The sequence below is a fragment of the Lithobates pipiens genome, unplaced genomic scaffold (genome assembly GCF_037356315.1).
Source record: "Lithobates pipiens isolate NorthernLeopardFrog02 unplaced genomic scaffold, aLitPip1_a1.2 Scaffold_27, whole genome shotgun sequence".
NCBI lineage: Eukaryota > Metazoa > Chordata > Amphibia > Anura > Ranidae > Lithobates > Lithobates pipiens.
The window spans coordinates 129,843,001-129,858,325 of NW_027507788.1; the positions used below are offsets into that span (position 1 = coordinate 129,843,001).

The 15,325-nt window shown below is 42.2% G+C and overlaps 1 protein-coding gene across 1 annotated transcript in view; it reads left to right on the forward strand.

The window, feature by feature from the left end:
• Positions 1 to 9,707, forward strand: part of GRWD1 (glutamate rich WD repeat containing 1) — a 33,870-nt gene extending 24,163 nt beyond the window's left edge. The window contains exons 6-7 of the mRNA XM_077457434.1: positions 4,751 to 4,948; positions 7,645 to 9,707. Of these exons, the coding sequence (XP_077313560.1) occupies positions 4,751 to 4,948; positions 7,645 to 7,962 (516 nt within the window). The 3' untranslated portion in view covers positions 7,963 to 9,707. The remainder of the gene's footprint in view (positions 1 to 4,750; positions 4,949 to 7,644) is intronic.
• The last annotated feature ends 5,618 nt before the right edge of the window (positions 9,708 to 15,325 follow it).

The following is a 15,325-nucleotide window of genomic DNA, read 5'->3' on the forward strand; positions in this document are numbered from 1 at the left end:
AGATTTTTAATTTTAGTGCTGGGAACCCTGTGAACTACCAGTGCAGGAATCTGGTGTTGACAGGGAAAGTATTGAGGAAGGCCAGTAGTTTGTGCGTGTGTGTTTTTTTTTTTTTGTTTTTTTTTAAGTTTGGCTATCCATAAAAATACTGCCCACTCTATTAGGTACACTTGTTCAATTGCTTGGTAACACAAATTGCTGATCAGCCAATCACATGGCAGAAACTCTGTGCATTTTCGACAACTAGACGTGGTGAAGATGACTTGTTGAAGTTCAAACCTTGCATCAGAATGGGGAAGAAAGAGGATTTAAGTGACTTTGAATGTGGCGTGGTTGATGTTGCCAAACGGGCTGGTCTGAGTATTTCAAACACTGCTAATCTACTGGGATTTTCACGCACAACCATCTCTAGTATTTACAGAAAATGGTACGAAAAAGAGCGAATATCCAGTGGACGGCAGTTGTGTGGAGGAAAATCATCTCTGAAGGCACATTGAACCTTGAAGCAGAAGACCACACCAGGTGCCACTCCTGTCAGCTAAGAACAGGAAACTGAGGCTAGAATTGGCACAGGCTCACCAAAATTGGAAAAACATTGCCTGGTCTGATGATTTTCAGCTGCAACATTCAGATGGTAGAGTCAGAATTTGGCGTAAACATAAAAGCATAGATCCATCCTGCCTTGTATCAATGGTTCAGGCTGGTGGTGTAATGGTGTGGGGGATTTTTTCTTGACGCACTTTGGGCCCCTTAGTACCAATTTAGCATTGTTTAACCACTTGCTTACTGGGCACTTAAACCCCCCTCAGTCCCAGACCAATTTTCAGCTTTCAGCGCTGATGCACTTTGAATGGCAATTGCGCGGGCATACAACACTGTACCCAAATGAAATTTTTATCATTTTTTTCCCACAAATAGAGCTTTCTTTTGGTGGTATTTAATTACAGCTCGGAGTTTTATTTTTGCTAAACAAACAAAAAAAGATGCAAAAAAAAAAAAATCATGTTTTAATAGTTTGTTATAAAATTTTGCAAACGGGTCATTTTTCTCCTTCATTGAAGTGTGCTGATTAGGCGGCACTGGTGGGCACTGATGGGCTGCACTGGTGGGCACTGATGGGCTGCACTGGTGGGCACTGATGGGCTGCACTGGTGGGCACTGATGGGCTGCACTGGTGGGCACTGATGGGCTGCACTGGTGGGCACTGATGGGCTGCACTGGTGGGCACTGATGGGCATAGTTAAGGCGGCACTAATAGGCACAGATAAGGTGGCACTGATGGGCAAAGATGGGCACAGATAAGATGGCACGGATGGGTGGCACGGATGGGCACCACTGATAGATAGGACTGATGGGCACTGATAGGTGGCTCTGATAGGTGGCTCTGATAGGTGGCACTGCTGGGCACTGATGGGCGGCACTGCTGGGCACTGATGGGCGGCACTGGGGTGCAGCACCTTTGAGGCAGATTGTGGGCACTGTGGGCGGCACTATGGGCACTGATGGGGGGCACTTACTTTTATTAAGTGGGGCACTGCAGGGGGCAGGTGGGCACTGTCAGGGGGCAGATGGTCGCTAGCAGGGCTGGCCGTGATCGGGACTGATGTCCCGATCACGGCCGCCGGTCATCGGCTTTTTTTTTTTCTCCTCGCGCTGTCAGCGCGAGGAGGAATAATAGCCGATTACCGGCTTCGTTATATCACATGATCAGCTGTCATTGGCTGACAGCTGATCACGTGATAAGGGGTCGGGATCGACCCCATGCACGGATCGGTGATCAGGCGAGTCTCATGGACTCGCCGATCACAGAGCGTGCCGCGCGCGCCCCTCAGGGGGCGCGCAGGGCGCTCGTACACGGGACGACGTCAATAGACGTAGTCCCGGAAAAGGAGATCCGCGCTGTAGCCATCAATTGACTATAGCTCGGATCTCAAGTACGTCAAGGCCTACCTGAGTATTGTTGCTGACCATGTCCATCCCTTTATGACTACAGTGTACCCATCTTCTGAAGGCTCCTTCCAGTAGGATAATGCACCATGTCACAAAGCTCCAAATAATCTCAGCACTGGTTTCTTGAACATGACGGTGAGGTCACTGTACTCCAATGCAGCAAAAAGTTACCACTATTATGTTTTTCTAAGTTTCACATTTCGCACCATATTGGCGCGCAACTACCTCAATTTTCAACTGTATTCCAATGGCCTGCACAGTCACCAGATCTCAATCCAATAGAGCACCTTTGGGATGTGGTGGAATGGGAGATTTGCATTATATCATGTCAATATGGACCAAAATCTCTGAGGAATGTTTCCAACACCTTGTAAAATCCTATGCCACAAATAACTAAGGCGGTTCTGAAGGCAAAAGGGGGTCTAACCTGGTCAAAGCAAGGTGTAACTAATAAAGTGACCAGTGAGTGTATATTAAAAATACATCATCTGGTGTCACCAAAAGCTCAGTCAGGGAACTTGGTAGGAAGTATGAGTGTTGCCAACTTGTTTTTTTTTTTTTTTGTGGATGCAGGCTCCAGGTCTGCAAGCATCTTTGTTTTTCTACTAGTCGCTGATCTACAAGAAGTAGGTAGTCAGCAAAGTATAGAAATGCCTGAAATGTCCAGACTTGTTTTTTGAAAGAAAGAGAAGTATTAAACCATAGGAACTTGTTCCTTCAAATCCGACATTTCCCAACTGCTAGGACCCAGCAAAGATTAGACTTGATGATAAATTCTTCCCAGCAGCATACTTTCCCTGTTGTCTTTTGCTGTAGAATTGTAAGCTTTGGTGTAGCTGCTCCTGGCACAGGATAAGGGAAGTATTGCAAAGGGGTTGGTTTACTGTTTGGATAGCTAGGTGGTGCAGTCAAGTTTTATGGGTACTTTAACTCTTAGAGATTAGGGGGTCTCATTTTGAGTTAACCTAACTTGATTAATAAGCATTAATGCTTAAGTGATAAGGTGAAGATTGTTGGGAAAGGGTTAAGCATTATGAACTCGTTTTACAAATTAGGTTAAAGCAGAGTTCTACCTCTAACTTGTTTGCTTCCACCTCCTACATTTTGCAAAAGCATGTCTGAAATTGTGTTCTGGTCTGATCAAACCAAGGTTGAACTTTTTGACCATAATTCCAAAAAATGTTTGGAGCAAAAACACTGCACAACACCATACCCACTGTGAAGCATGGTGGTGGCAGCATCATGCTTTTGGGACTTTTTTTTTCTTCATCTGGAACAGAGGCCTTAGTCAAGGTAGAGGGCATTATGAACAGTTCCAAATACCAGTCAATATTGGCACAAAACCTTCAGTCTTCTGCTATACATGCAAATCAACAAAGGAATGGCTTCACCCGAGGGGGATTCAAGTTTTGGAATGGGCCCAGCCCGATCCCAGGCCTGAATTACATTGAAAATCTGTGGGGTGATCTGAAGAGGGCTGTGCACAGGAGATTCCCTCGCAATCTGATGGATTTGGAGTGTTTTTGCAAAGAAGAGTGGGAAAATATTGGCAAGTAAAGATGTGCCATGCTGATCGACTCCTACCCAAAAAGACGGAGTGCTGTAATAAAATCAAAAAGTATTAGCTTAACCACTTCAGCCCCAGAAGATTTGGCTGCTCAATGACCAGGCCATTTTTTTGTGATATGGCACTGTGTCGCTTTAACTGACAATTGCGCGATCGTGCAACGCTGTACCCAAAAAATTTACAAATCCCCCCCCCCCACAAATATAGCTTTCTTTTGGTGGTATTTGATGACCTATCCAATAGAAAAATGTAAAAAATCTAATCTCCAATATGTATCCTTCTACATCACTTTGGTTAACAAAAATCACGATAAGCGTATATTGATTGCTTTGCACAAAAGTTATAGCGGCTACAAAATAGTTTTTTTTTTTTTTCTCTAGTAATGGCAGTGATCAGCATTTTTTTTATTGGGGACTGCAATATTGCAGCAGACACATGGGACTTTTTTGACAAATTTTTGGGACCAGTGACAATTATACAGCGATCAGTGCTAATGAAAATGCACCGATGACTGTATAAATGTTACTGGCAGTAAAGGGGTTAACATTGGGGGGGGGGGGCGATCAAGGGGTAACTCTGTTCCCTCACTGTGTTCTAACTGTGGGAAGAGAGGACTGACTAGGAAAGATGACAGATCGGTGTTCATAATCGGTATGAACACACGATCAGTCTCTTCTCCTGAGAGGACCGGGATGTGTGTGTTTACACACACACATCCCGGATCTTGCTCTGTCATGAGCGATTGCGGTGGTCATCACACCCGCCGGGCACTTGCATTGGCTCGGGCGGCATGCCCCCTAGTGGCCAAAAGTGGCGTAAGTTACCGTCATTTTGCCCAGGGGAGCCAACCTGCCGCAGTAAAACTGCGGCAGCTGGTCCAGAAGCGGTTAAGGGTGTGCACACTTATGCAACCATGTTTATTTTTACTTCCCTCCACCTAAAAGATTTCAGTTTGTTGTTCAATTGAGTTGTACAGTTTTTTTTTTTTTATAGGTCACATTAAAGGTGGAAAAAGTTGATAAATTATTTATCTTTGTATATTTTTTTTACATAAAAAAAATAAAAAAAAAACCTGACATTTTAACAGGGGTTTTAAAGGGGTTTTATATCCACTGTATATCACATACCTAAATACCTGAAATATACATATAGTCCTGTGGGAAGGTTTTGGTGAAAGTAAGGGTCTGTAACAGTCTTTTATGTTTATGCTGCAATTTTTTTTTTTTTTGCCAGGTATTTGCTTCCTGTTCAGTTGACGCATCGATTCGTATTTGGGACACTCGAGCAGCTCCCAATAAGGCATGTATGCTGACAGCTATCCAGGCTCATGATAGTGATGTGAATGTCATCAGCTGGAGCAACAATGAGCCTTTTATTCTCAGTGGAGGAGATGATGGTGTCTTGAAAATCTGGGACTTGCGGCAGTTTCAGGTGGGTATTATTGCTGTTTTATATAATTTCATCATTCCCCATTTAATAGTAAATGAAGCAAGGACTTTGCATTTGCAGTTTGATTTTTGGAAATAACTTCCTTAGGCTCTTTGATGTGGTCTACATTATTACAGTTCTCAGAAATCCAGATGACAAAATCTTCCCTTTGCTACATACTTTTCACAAGGATTTGAGCCCGGGGGGGGGGGGGGGGGGGGAATAGAGCTATTGTTGGAACCCAACTTCAACCACTTTTTTTTATTTTTTTTTACACCTTTTTTGGATACAGGTGTGAACAACTAGAACTCCTTTCGGTTTTTATTTCCATTTTATTTCACAGAGTGCAACAAAACCATTTTTTTTTTATTTTTTCAGTAAAATGAGGAAGGATTGGAACCTCCCATTATTTTATTATATATATATATCTTCTGTCCCAGTGACAATGCTTGTTTGTCTGGAGTTTGGCTTTAAAGTGTACCTCTTTGCATAATTGTGTTTATACAGCCACCTATAGTCTCCATTAGAAGCCTGGATGACAGGCTGACAATGTAGAACAGAAGTGTTGCAGGAATCTATCCTACCACAATGTTGGACTTTAGCGGCATCCACATGAGACAAACACTCAAAAAAAAAAAAAAGGCGACGCATTTACGATTTTAGGACACTACATCTAGGTCTGGAACAAAAATATATCCCAAACGGACCAAAATAGTACCACCTGTGTATAGTATAACATATACAAGGTAGGTCAGGGTGTTACAGGTACAATACAACGTGTTTCGCATAATATATAGCTTCTTCAAGACCATGACAAGTGTAGTATCATGTTCTAATAAGCAAACATTGCTAATTGTATGCAAATGATACATACTATACAAAAAATACAGGTTAATTATGTACTGCACACACACACGGTGGGATGTCGACATGCAAAACCGGGCTTGTAGGCAGACATAGGGGTATAGGATCCCCAAAATAGTCCTTGTATATGATAGGATGGTATACAGTTCCCTTACAAAAACAAAGACATTAGTAAGAGATCTTATTGGTGTGGGCTAATGGTTGCATAAGTAGATTGAGTATGACATGCAACAATACTTACAGTGCAGCGATAATGTTAGATCCTCATGTAGGATGTCATAAACTGGATCATATGTCGGGGTACATAGGATTAATCATAAGTGACCAGTTTGAATGGATTGATTTATTCCCCTAATGAGCCTATAATCCCATTATGAATAGATCAATTCTAAGCGCCAATGAGTTAGCCGTGATAAAAATGACACATATGTAATTCCACCAGCTGCAGTATCAACTTGCTAAACAGCAAATACAAAATTAAAAAATAGTCACCACGCTAGGTCTACGCAAATAAATGAGTCTTTAAAGAGGAAGTAAACCCTGATGGGTTTACTTCCTCTTTTTTTCCCTGCAAGGGTAAAGCATAATGGACTACTATGCATCGCATAGTAGCTCATTATGTGTCACTTACCTGACACAGGAGCCAGCGAAGTCGCCGCTGTCCCCTGTAGTCCGCCGCATCCATCTTGCTGGTGGCGTCTCGCAGCTCCGACGAATGACAGCGGCGAAGCCGCGATGACGTCACTCCCGCGCATGCGCACGGGAGTCACGCCTCGCAGCTCCGCTGCTGCCATTCGGCGAAGCCGCGATGACGTCACTCCCGCGCATGCGCACGGGAGTAGACAAATTAGGCAAATCCATTCTTGGACTTGCCGCATTTAGTGCACCTGCGCGCCGCTGTCTACGGCGCATGCGCCGTAGACAGCGGTGCCCATTTTCGGGCAAATATCTCCTAAACCATATAGGTTTAGGAGATATTGCTTGGACCTACAGGTAAGCCTTAATCTAGGCTTACCTGTAGGTCAAAGTTGTTTGAAAGGGTTTACTTCCTCTTTAACAGTCCCAATAATGTGATATTGAAAGTGCTCGTGCTCAATAAGTGATCCGTGTAGCAAGGTGCTCAGACTGGGTGCCCAACATGGACGTACACTCGCCCTATGAGTTAACCAACTAGCTCTAGTATGGTCGTTCAAGCGTGTGGGGAGACCCCTGGAGAGATCCGTTGCTGGCGTATCTTGCAGTAGGTGACCCCAGTGGATAGAAATAACTGAAAAGAATCCTCATTGCCGTTGAAAATTTATTGGTAAAAACATTTTCAAGTTACACTCACATGCGTTGGCACCCGGTGTATAGAGCAGGTGATTTATTTTGGGAAATCGGCCCACAAAATGGTATACTGCTGGCCACGGTTTGGCTCCATTCCTGAAGAACTACTCCATTCCTACCCCATAAGAGTAGTAATTGCAAAATAGTTTTTAACTTTCTTTTTTGTAGGTGGGATTTTCTTTAGAGCCAAGCAATCCCATTGTGTAGCTGTAGCCTTTACTCATTTCCAGAAAACATTTTGCTTCTCTGGGTATCGTAGAAACAGATGAGTGACAACAGAAAAAGGACAAGGTGGTCCATTGAGCCGGCTCTCCCACCCCCTCCTTTTTTTTTTTTTTTTTTTTTTTAAACATTTTTATTTTTTTCTGCTTTAAGTCTATTACAAATAGCATTAAAGCTTCTTATCTGGTTTGAATGTAGTTGTTTTATATAAAATGTATGTACAAAAGCTTTCTCATTTAAGACTTTTGATGTCGCAGTGTTAATTTTTTTTTTTTTTTCCTTTACAGAAAGGAACCAGTGTGGCAAAGTTTAAACAACACACATCTCCTATCACATCGGTGGAGTGGCACCCAACGGACGGCAGTGTATTTGCTGCAGCTGGCGCTGACGACCAGATCACTCAGTGGGATCTTGCTGTTGAACGAGACCAGGATCAAGAAGGCGAAAGTGATGATCCTGCGTTGGCCTCTATTCCACCACAACTGTTGTTTGTTCACCAGGGAGAAAAAGACATTAAAGAGTTACACTGGCACCCACAGTGCCCAGGCTTAATCATCAGCACAGCTCTGTCTGGTTTCAATGTATTTCGCACTATCAGTGTGTGAGGACATTACTCATTCTAGATGTATGGACATACTATGCCATGGACTTTTGCCCAACATTTAAATCAGAAAATTGGCTCATCTTGTTGTTTTTCTAAGGAATATTACAGGACTGCTGTATTTTACGTATGGGTGATTTACTAAAAAAAAAAAAAAAAAAAAAATGACTTCTCATTTTTAAGTAGCAGTGCTTCCTTTTGGCCATGCAGGAAAACATCTCAGTTACATGAGAGCCGTCTAAACCTTGAAAAGACTAGTGAGCATAGGTAGTGGCACTGCAGGATCTCTGCTCACGTGGCTGAAACATTTTTATGGAAGGGTTGATAACCAATAATTTTCAATATATTTTCACTTTGACCAGTGTGCTGGGTACTTTTAAATTAACCTTTTCTCCAGCAAATCAGTTGTGCCGTAGAAAAAAAAAAATGAATCTAGGCCTGCCACTGGTGTACTGATATCCTGAGCATTTGGGAGACTTGCCTGTCCTCCAAAAATGATTTCCAGTTACCACCGCCAGTGGCTTCTACATGTATAGGTGGAGCATGCACATACGTAGTGACAGGCTATAGTATTGACGGCTACCTAAAAGATGGCCTGAACAGTTCTATATTGGTGTTTTCCTATGTTTACCATGCTCACTTATTCCTTCTAGATGTCCAGAACCTTCATGATGGGTGTCAGCTGGGAGATCAGTGAACATATGACGAAAGAAGATTGGATGGCTGCACGCCCATATGATGCAAATAAAATCTTTTATTGGCATCATATGGGTGTGCAGCCATCCAATCTTCATTCTTCATATGTACTCTGCAGCAGTGACAGGACATGCACCCCATGCATAGCTGGATTGCAGACACCATTATTGCCAGTCCCCTGAAGCAGCAGGATTGTTTTTACTTCGATTAGTGAAACATGTTTGTCAGCCTCCTTGTGGTAACAGTAACTATAAAATAGTTGTAACGGCTCAAGGTTTTCACCCCCCAGTACTTACCTGAGCCCCATCATGAACCAGTGATGTATATGACAGCCTCGGCTCTCCAGGGACTCACTCCTTATTGGCTGCCACTGCTGTCAATCACAGCTAGTGAGCCAATATGAGAGAGAGGTGATGGAGTCAAGCCGTGGCTTTGTGTGAATTGACATGCAGAATAGCAGCTCGGGACTGAGCGTGCTCCCACAGAAAGGTGCTAGCTGTTGGGGTACTCAGCAGGAGGGAGGGGCCTGGAGCACATGCTGGGGGCCCGAGAAGAGGAGGATTGGGGCTACTCTGCAAAACCACTTCACAGAGCAGGTAAGTATAACATGTTTGTTGTTTAAAAAAAAAAAAAGGTTTTAATTTGTTTTTAAAAATTTAAGTTTTTAATAAAATAAACTATACCCCCAAAAATTTCCAAAGACTCCCCATACATGCACCAAAAAAAACATTATCATGTTCATGTTGGGTGCAAAAAGTCTGGTAAAAAAAAATAGCTAATATACAATTTTGGCTACCATAGCTTTTTGTCCTTCCTCAGGTAGGTGGAATTTTGAGCCTTGACATACTTCTGATGCAGCCTCATCTTTTATATTTTACCAAAAAGTTGGGTGTTAAATTGTGTGCACTAAGATTTAATTTGTGTGCGTTCTTTGCTGAAAATATAGATTTGTTAAACAATAGCACAAATATGTGACATAAAAATTGCAACTGCCACCACTTTACTCTTCAGGGTCTCTGCTTTCAAAAATTAAATTGTGTTTTGAGATTTTAAGTACATCTATTTATTTTGTGTGTGAATTTCTGCATGCAAAATTGAAAAAAATGGCTCTGACACAGTCTGGCCCCCTTAAAGACCGTAAAATGGTCCTTTGCTTAAAAACTTTGCAGACCCCTGCTTTAAATCTTAGTCTCTACTGGGAGATTCTCTGATAGGAAGTGATGACATATCTCTCCAATGAGCACAAGGACAAAAACATTTTAACAGAGTGAAAGGTTCAGAACTTGTGATGAATCTTTTTTTTTTTTTTTTATTCTTAAATATCAATAACCAACTCTATCATTAGGGAGCACAATCTCTAACCCCCTCTGAGAATAACAGGCAGAAGAGATCTACAATAAGAGGTTGAATTTATTTAAAGAAGAAAAAAAAATTTTGACACTTGACGATTTTCAGACAGGACTGTAATATATTATGTATGACTGACTCCCTTGTCATAAGCAGGTTTCTTGATAAAAGCTACTTATGCCTGATGTCACTTATGCTGGCCATACAAAAACAATGTCTTCCTTCAAAAAAACAAACATTTAATTTCAAGGACATTCGTTCGACTTTTCTAATCGTTAGTGGGGTCAAAACGATGTTCGTTTTTGACCACAGTGACTGGAAAATTTGAAGGAGCAGAATAGAAAACTTCTTTGTCAAAGGAATTTTCAGACAGTGTATGTGATTTTTTTTTTTTTTGTTCAGAAATTACATTTAATTTTAACAACTTGCTTCCCTGTGTATTGTCAAATTACATCCGCAGATGGGATCTATACCTATATATCTATAGATGGGAGCCGATGCGCGTGCACGGCGGCTGCGATGTCCGCCAGGTACCAGCGATCGCTCCTGAGAGCAGGAATGTGGATGTGTAAACTCATCCACGTTCTGTCAGGGGAGAGGAGACAGATCGTGTGTTCCTAGTATATAGGAACGCCGATTGGTCTCTCTCTCTCCCCCCCCCCCCCCCCCCCACCCTATTTAGAACACACAGTGAGGGAACACATTTCACCCCTTGATCGCCTAGTGTTAAGCCCTTCCCTGCCAGTGACTGATCGTTGTATAAATGTCAACGGTTTAAAAAAGTATCCAATCTGTCCACCGCAATCCCGGTAAAAATCGCAGATCGCTGCCATTACTAATAAAAATTTATAATAATAAAAATGCCATAAATCAATAAACTATTTTGTAGGAGCTATAACTTTTGTGCAAATCAATTAATATAAGCTTATTGCATTTTTTTTTTTTTTTTTTTTACCAAAATCATGTAGAAGAATACATATCAGCCTATTATAGCAAAAAGTAAAAAATTGTGTTTTTTTGTTTCAAAATTGTCACTTTTTTTATTTTTTGCGCTGTAAAAAAAAAAGTCAATTTTGTGTCACAACCGTGCAATTGTCAGTTAAAGTGACGCAGTGGCGTATCGCAAAATACGTCCCGGTCAGGAAGGGGGTAAATTTCTTCCGGTACTGAAGTGGTTAAAACTGAATGTTAAAAGCAAGTGAAATTTTCAAACTACATTCTTTCATTCAGCGAATGTACAAAGATTTTTCGTACGAATTTTCTCATCCAAAAATCGATAGGTGTATGGCCAGCAAAAGGCTCAGTTCACATTTATGCCGTTTGCTTTTGATTTCTTTTTGCTGTGCGTTTTGCGTATGCAAATTTTGCTTTGATTTGCGCTTTAAATTTTATGCTTTTTTTGGCCAATTTGTTGGGCATATTAAAAACACAAATCGCAGCAAAAAAAAGGCCTGGCATGCTTTTCTGCAGCTTCTCCAATGACGTTTATCAGCACTGCGTCGCTTTAACTGACAATTGCGTGGTTGTGCGATGTTGTACCCAACCAAAATTTATGTTTTTCCCCCCCCCCACAAATAAAGCTTTCTTTTGGTGGTATTTAATCACCTCTGCAGTTTTTATAATTTGCGCTATAAACAATATAAAATGCGACAATTTTGGAAAAAAAACTATATATTTTTTTACTTTTTTCTATAATGAATATCCCCCAAAATGATATCAAATTTTTTTTTCTTCTCAGTTTAGGCCGATATGTATTCTACATATTTTGTAGACAATACATAAGAAAGAAAAAAAAATCACAATAAGCATATATTGGTTTGTGCAAAAGTTATAGCGTCTACAAAAAAGGGAATAGTTTTATAACATTTTTATTATGATATATTTTTTTTTTTTTTTTTTTTTTTTTTACTAGTAATGGCAGCATTCTGCGATTCTTATCGGGGCTGCGACATGACGCACACATCGGACACTTGACGCATTTTTGGGACCATTGGCATTTATACAGCGATCAGTGCTAAAAAATAAATGCACTGATTACTGCAAAAATGTCACTGGCGGGGAAGGGGTTAATTGTGTTCCCTATATGTGTTCTAACTGAAGGGGGGAGGGGACTGTGTAGGGGAGATGACAGATCGCTGTTCATACTTTGTATGAACAGACGATTAGTCTCTTCTCCCCTCAGAGAACCGGGAACTGTGTCACCAGCGATCGCGGGAGCCACAGGGCAAAGCAATATAACATAACGTTGTTTCGCCCAGCCATTCCATTCTGCCGCTGTAAAACTGAGACTGCTGCTTGGCAAATGGTTAAGGGCCAAGCCTCTTTTTTACATTTGTTGTTAACAAAGGTAAAATCTGTTTTTTTTTGTTTGTTTTTTATAGAAAATTACTTGGAACCCCCAAACATTATGTATAAAAAAATGTTTTATAACACCCTAGAGAATAAAATGGGGGTCTTTGCAATACTTTGTCACACCATATTTGCGCAGCCGTCTTGCACACTTTTTTTTCAATTAAAAAAATAAGACAACAGTAAAGTTAGCCAAATTGTTACGCCGAATCAATTGATACCCAACATGTCACATTTCAAAATGATGCCCGCTCGTGGAATGGCGACAAACTTTTACCTATAGGTTACTAGTTTTGAGTTACAGAGGAGATCTAAGGCTAGAATTATTGCTCTCGCTCTAATGATCGCGGCGATGCCACACGTGTGGTTTGAACACCGTTGGTTGGAGCCAAGCGGGGACCATCTTCCCCTCAGCCGGCAGCCAGGCATCCATGGAAAAGGACGTGATCGCTTCCGCTGCTACTGGTGGCTCCGGTAAGTGGCGCAGATGACCAGAGCATGGCAGGAGGGGGGTGGGAACTTCCTCTGCTAAAATTGATCTTGCAGTGAATCTGCTGTGGAGACCACTTTTATCTTAAAGGTTAGCTAAAAAAAAAAAAATTTAATCGGCAGCTGCACATACTGCAGCTGCTGGCTTTTAATAATAGGACACTTACCTGTCCTGTAGTCTAGCGATGTTGGCACTGCAGCTGATGTTTCCATCAGCTGTTCAGTGCTGCCACCACCATTGCTGGGCACCCTACTGCACATGCGTGAGGCCCACTCGTCTCTCCTGCTGGCCCAGAAATAGGGCAAGGAGGAGGGAGCCCCAGCTGGCATGTCAAGAGCTGAGGCTCCTGGAGGTGGGAAAGGATACCGGTCAAAGATACCAGGAGGTTCTGCCCCCCAAAAGGTGCCAATTGGGTACCGGAGGGGGGGGGGGAAATCGGATGAGCGGAAGTTCCACTTTTGCGTGGAACACGACTTTAAAGAGAAACACGGCGTTTCTGAAAATACCAGGGTTATGGCAGCTAGCTGCTGCCATAACCCCAGTATTTAGCATCAAAGTCACAACGTACAGGTACGTCGTTTTGTGTGGTTAATGGGATTTTTTTTTTTTTACAAACATGTTATACTTACCTGCTCCGAGTAATGGTTTTGCACAGAGCAGCCCGGATTCTCCTTTTCTGGGGTCCCCCACTGATGCTTCTGGCTCCTGCCTTCAGAGTGGCTTAATAGGAAGGTAAAAAAAAAAAACTTCTGCCTTTAGAACCACTCACTTCCTGCTCAGGACTACATGTCCCATGAGGCATTGCTCCTCACACATTCACAAGTTCTCCATCACTTACAAACATGTATGGATGGTGTACTGAGCTGAATGTGTGCTGCACTGTATTTCCTGATATGTAAACAAATAATGCATTCTGTAAGCAGGCCAACTAATTGGATGACCGATTATGAAAGTTTTCATAATTAATCGATTTGTTGTTTCAGTTCTACTTTAACCTTTGCATTATTCTGCTGCCTAAACACTGAACTGTAGGCCAGCCCAGGATAACCCCTCCTACTACCAGCATGCCTCCGGTTTTTTGGTAGTGTCCTAAAAGGATGGATCTCAGTACTTTTTTTTTTTCTTTAAATAGACTCTTCTCTCCTTGCTACTGACTTTTATCTCCTATTGCAGCTATTTTGTGTGGTGGTCCTCAGCCTGACTTTTGGAATACTGTATCTGAAAGTGACCTTTAGGTGTTGGTATCCAGGTGGGGCACTTTCCAGGATTCACATCAGGTACAAGTTAGCTGCTGAGCATTGTCCAGAGCCACTGGCATTACCTTAGTGCTTGCCCTGAGAATATCAATCTGTGATACAAGCTTAAATTTTGTCTGAGCAGCCTAGAGATGGTAGAATGAGAATCCGGGGAACCCTTTCATTGTCCATCCTGGATCTTGAAAAAGCAGTGGCCGATAGACTCACACAGCCTAAACTGCATTCGAATGGAGGAAAATTTCCATTTGGTGACCTGCATTTCTATGACAATATACTAGTTGAGGCATAAAGCAGAAATTAAGCCAGCAACCTAAGAAGCAGGATGGCAAATTGGCCCTTAGGAAAGAAGGTCCTGATGATCTGGCAGTGCACACAGATGAAGATCTGCTAGTTGGTGTGATGACACAGGAAGGCCAGATGTAAAAACCAAGGAAAGGGGACAGGGAAACCCATCTATCAGCCATAAGATTATGACCACTTCCCATAATCCACTGAGGCATGGACTCTGCTAGACCTCTGAAGGTTTGCTATAGTGTCTGGCACCAAGCCATCAGTAGCAGATCATCCAACTTAGAGAAGTTGTGAAGTGGTGCCTCTATGGATCGGACTTGTTCTTCTAGTACATCAGCACTGACCCTCTGACTGGTCTGGCTATGCAGCCCCATCCGCAACAAGCTGTGATGCACTGCTTTCTGACATCTTACTGTCAGAACCAGCATTACATTTTTCAGCAATTTGATCTACAGCACCTCTTCTATTGGATCAGACTACAGGGGCCAGCATTTGCTCCCCATGTGCATCAATGTGCCTTAGGCGCTCATGATCCTGGTGCTGGTTTCCCCTCCTTGCACCACTTTTGGCCAGTATCATCCCAGGAGTTTTAGAGAGGCTGTGACCCAGTTGTCTAGTCAAAGTCTCGCAAATCCTTAAGCTTGCATTTTTCCTTCTTTCAAAACATTCATTTCTGTCCAATTTCAGATGTCACTGGAACAAGATAATCCATGTTATTGACTTTACCTGCAAGTGGTCTTAATGGTATGGCTGATCAGTATATATTACATACAGGGGGAGATTTATTAAAATAGACGCACACAGAATGTGGTGCAATTGTGCAAATTAACCAATCAGCTTCTCACTTTAGCTTGATTACCAGATGACTTTATGACCGGCTTAAGACCCCTTTTCACACTGGCGCCACGGCAGCGCCGCTCGTTTTGGCAGCGTTATAG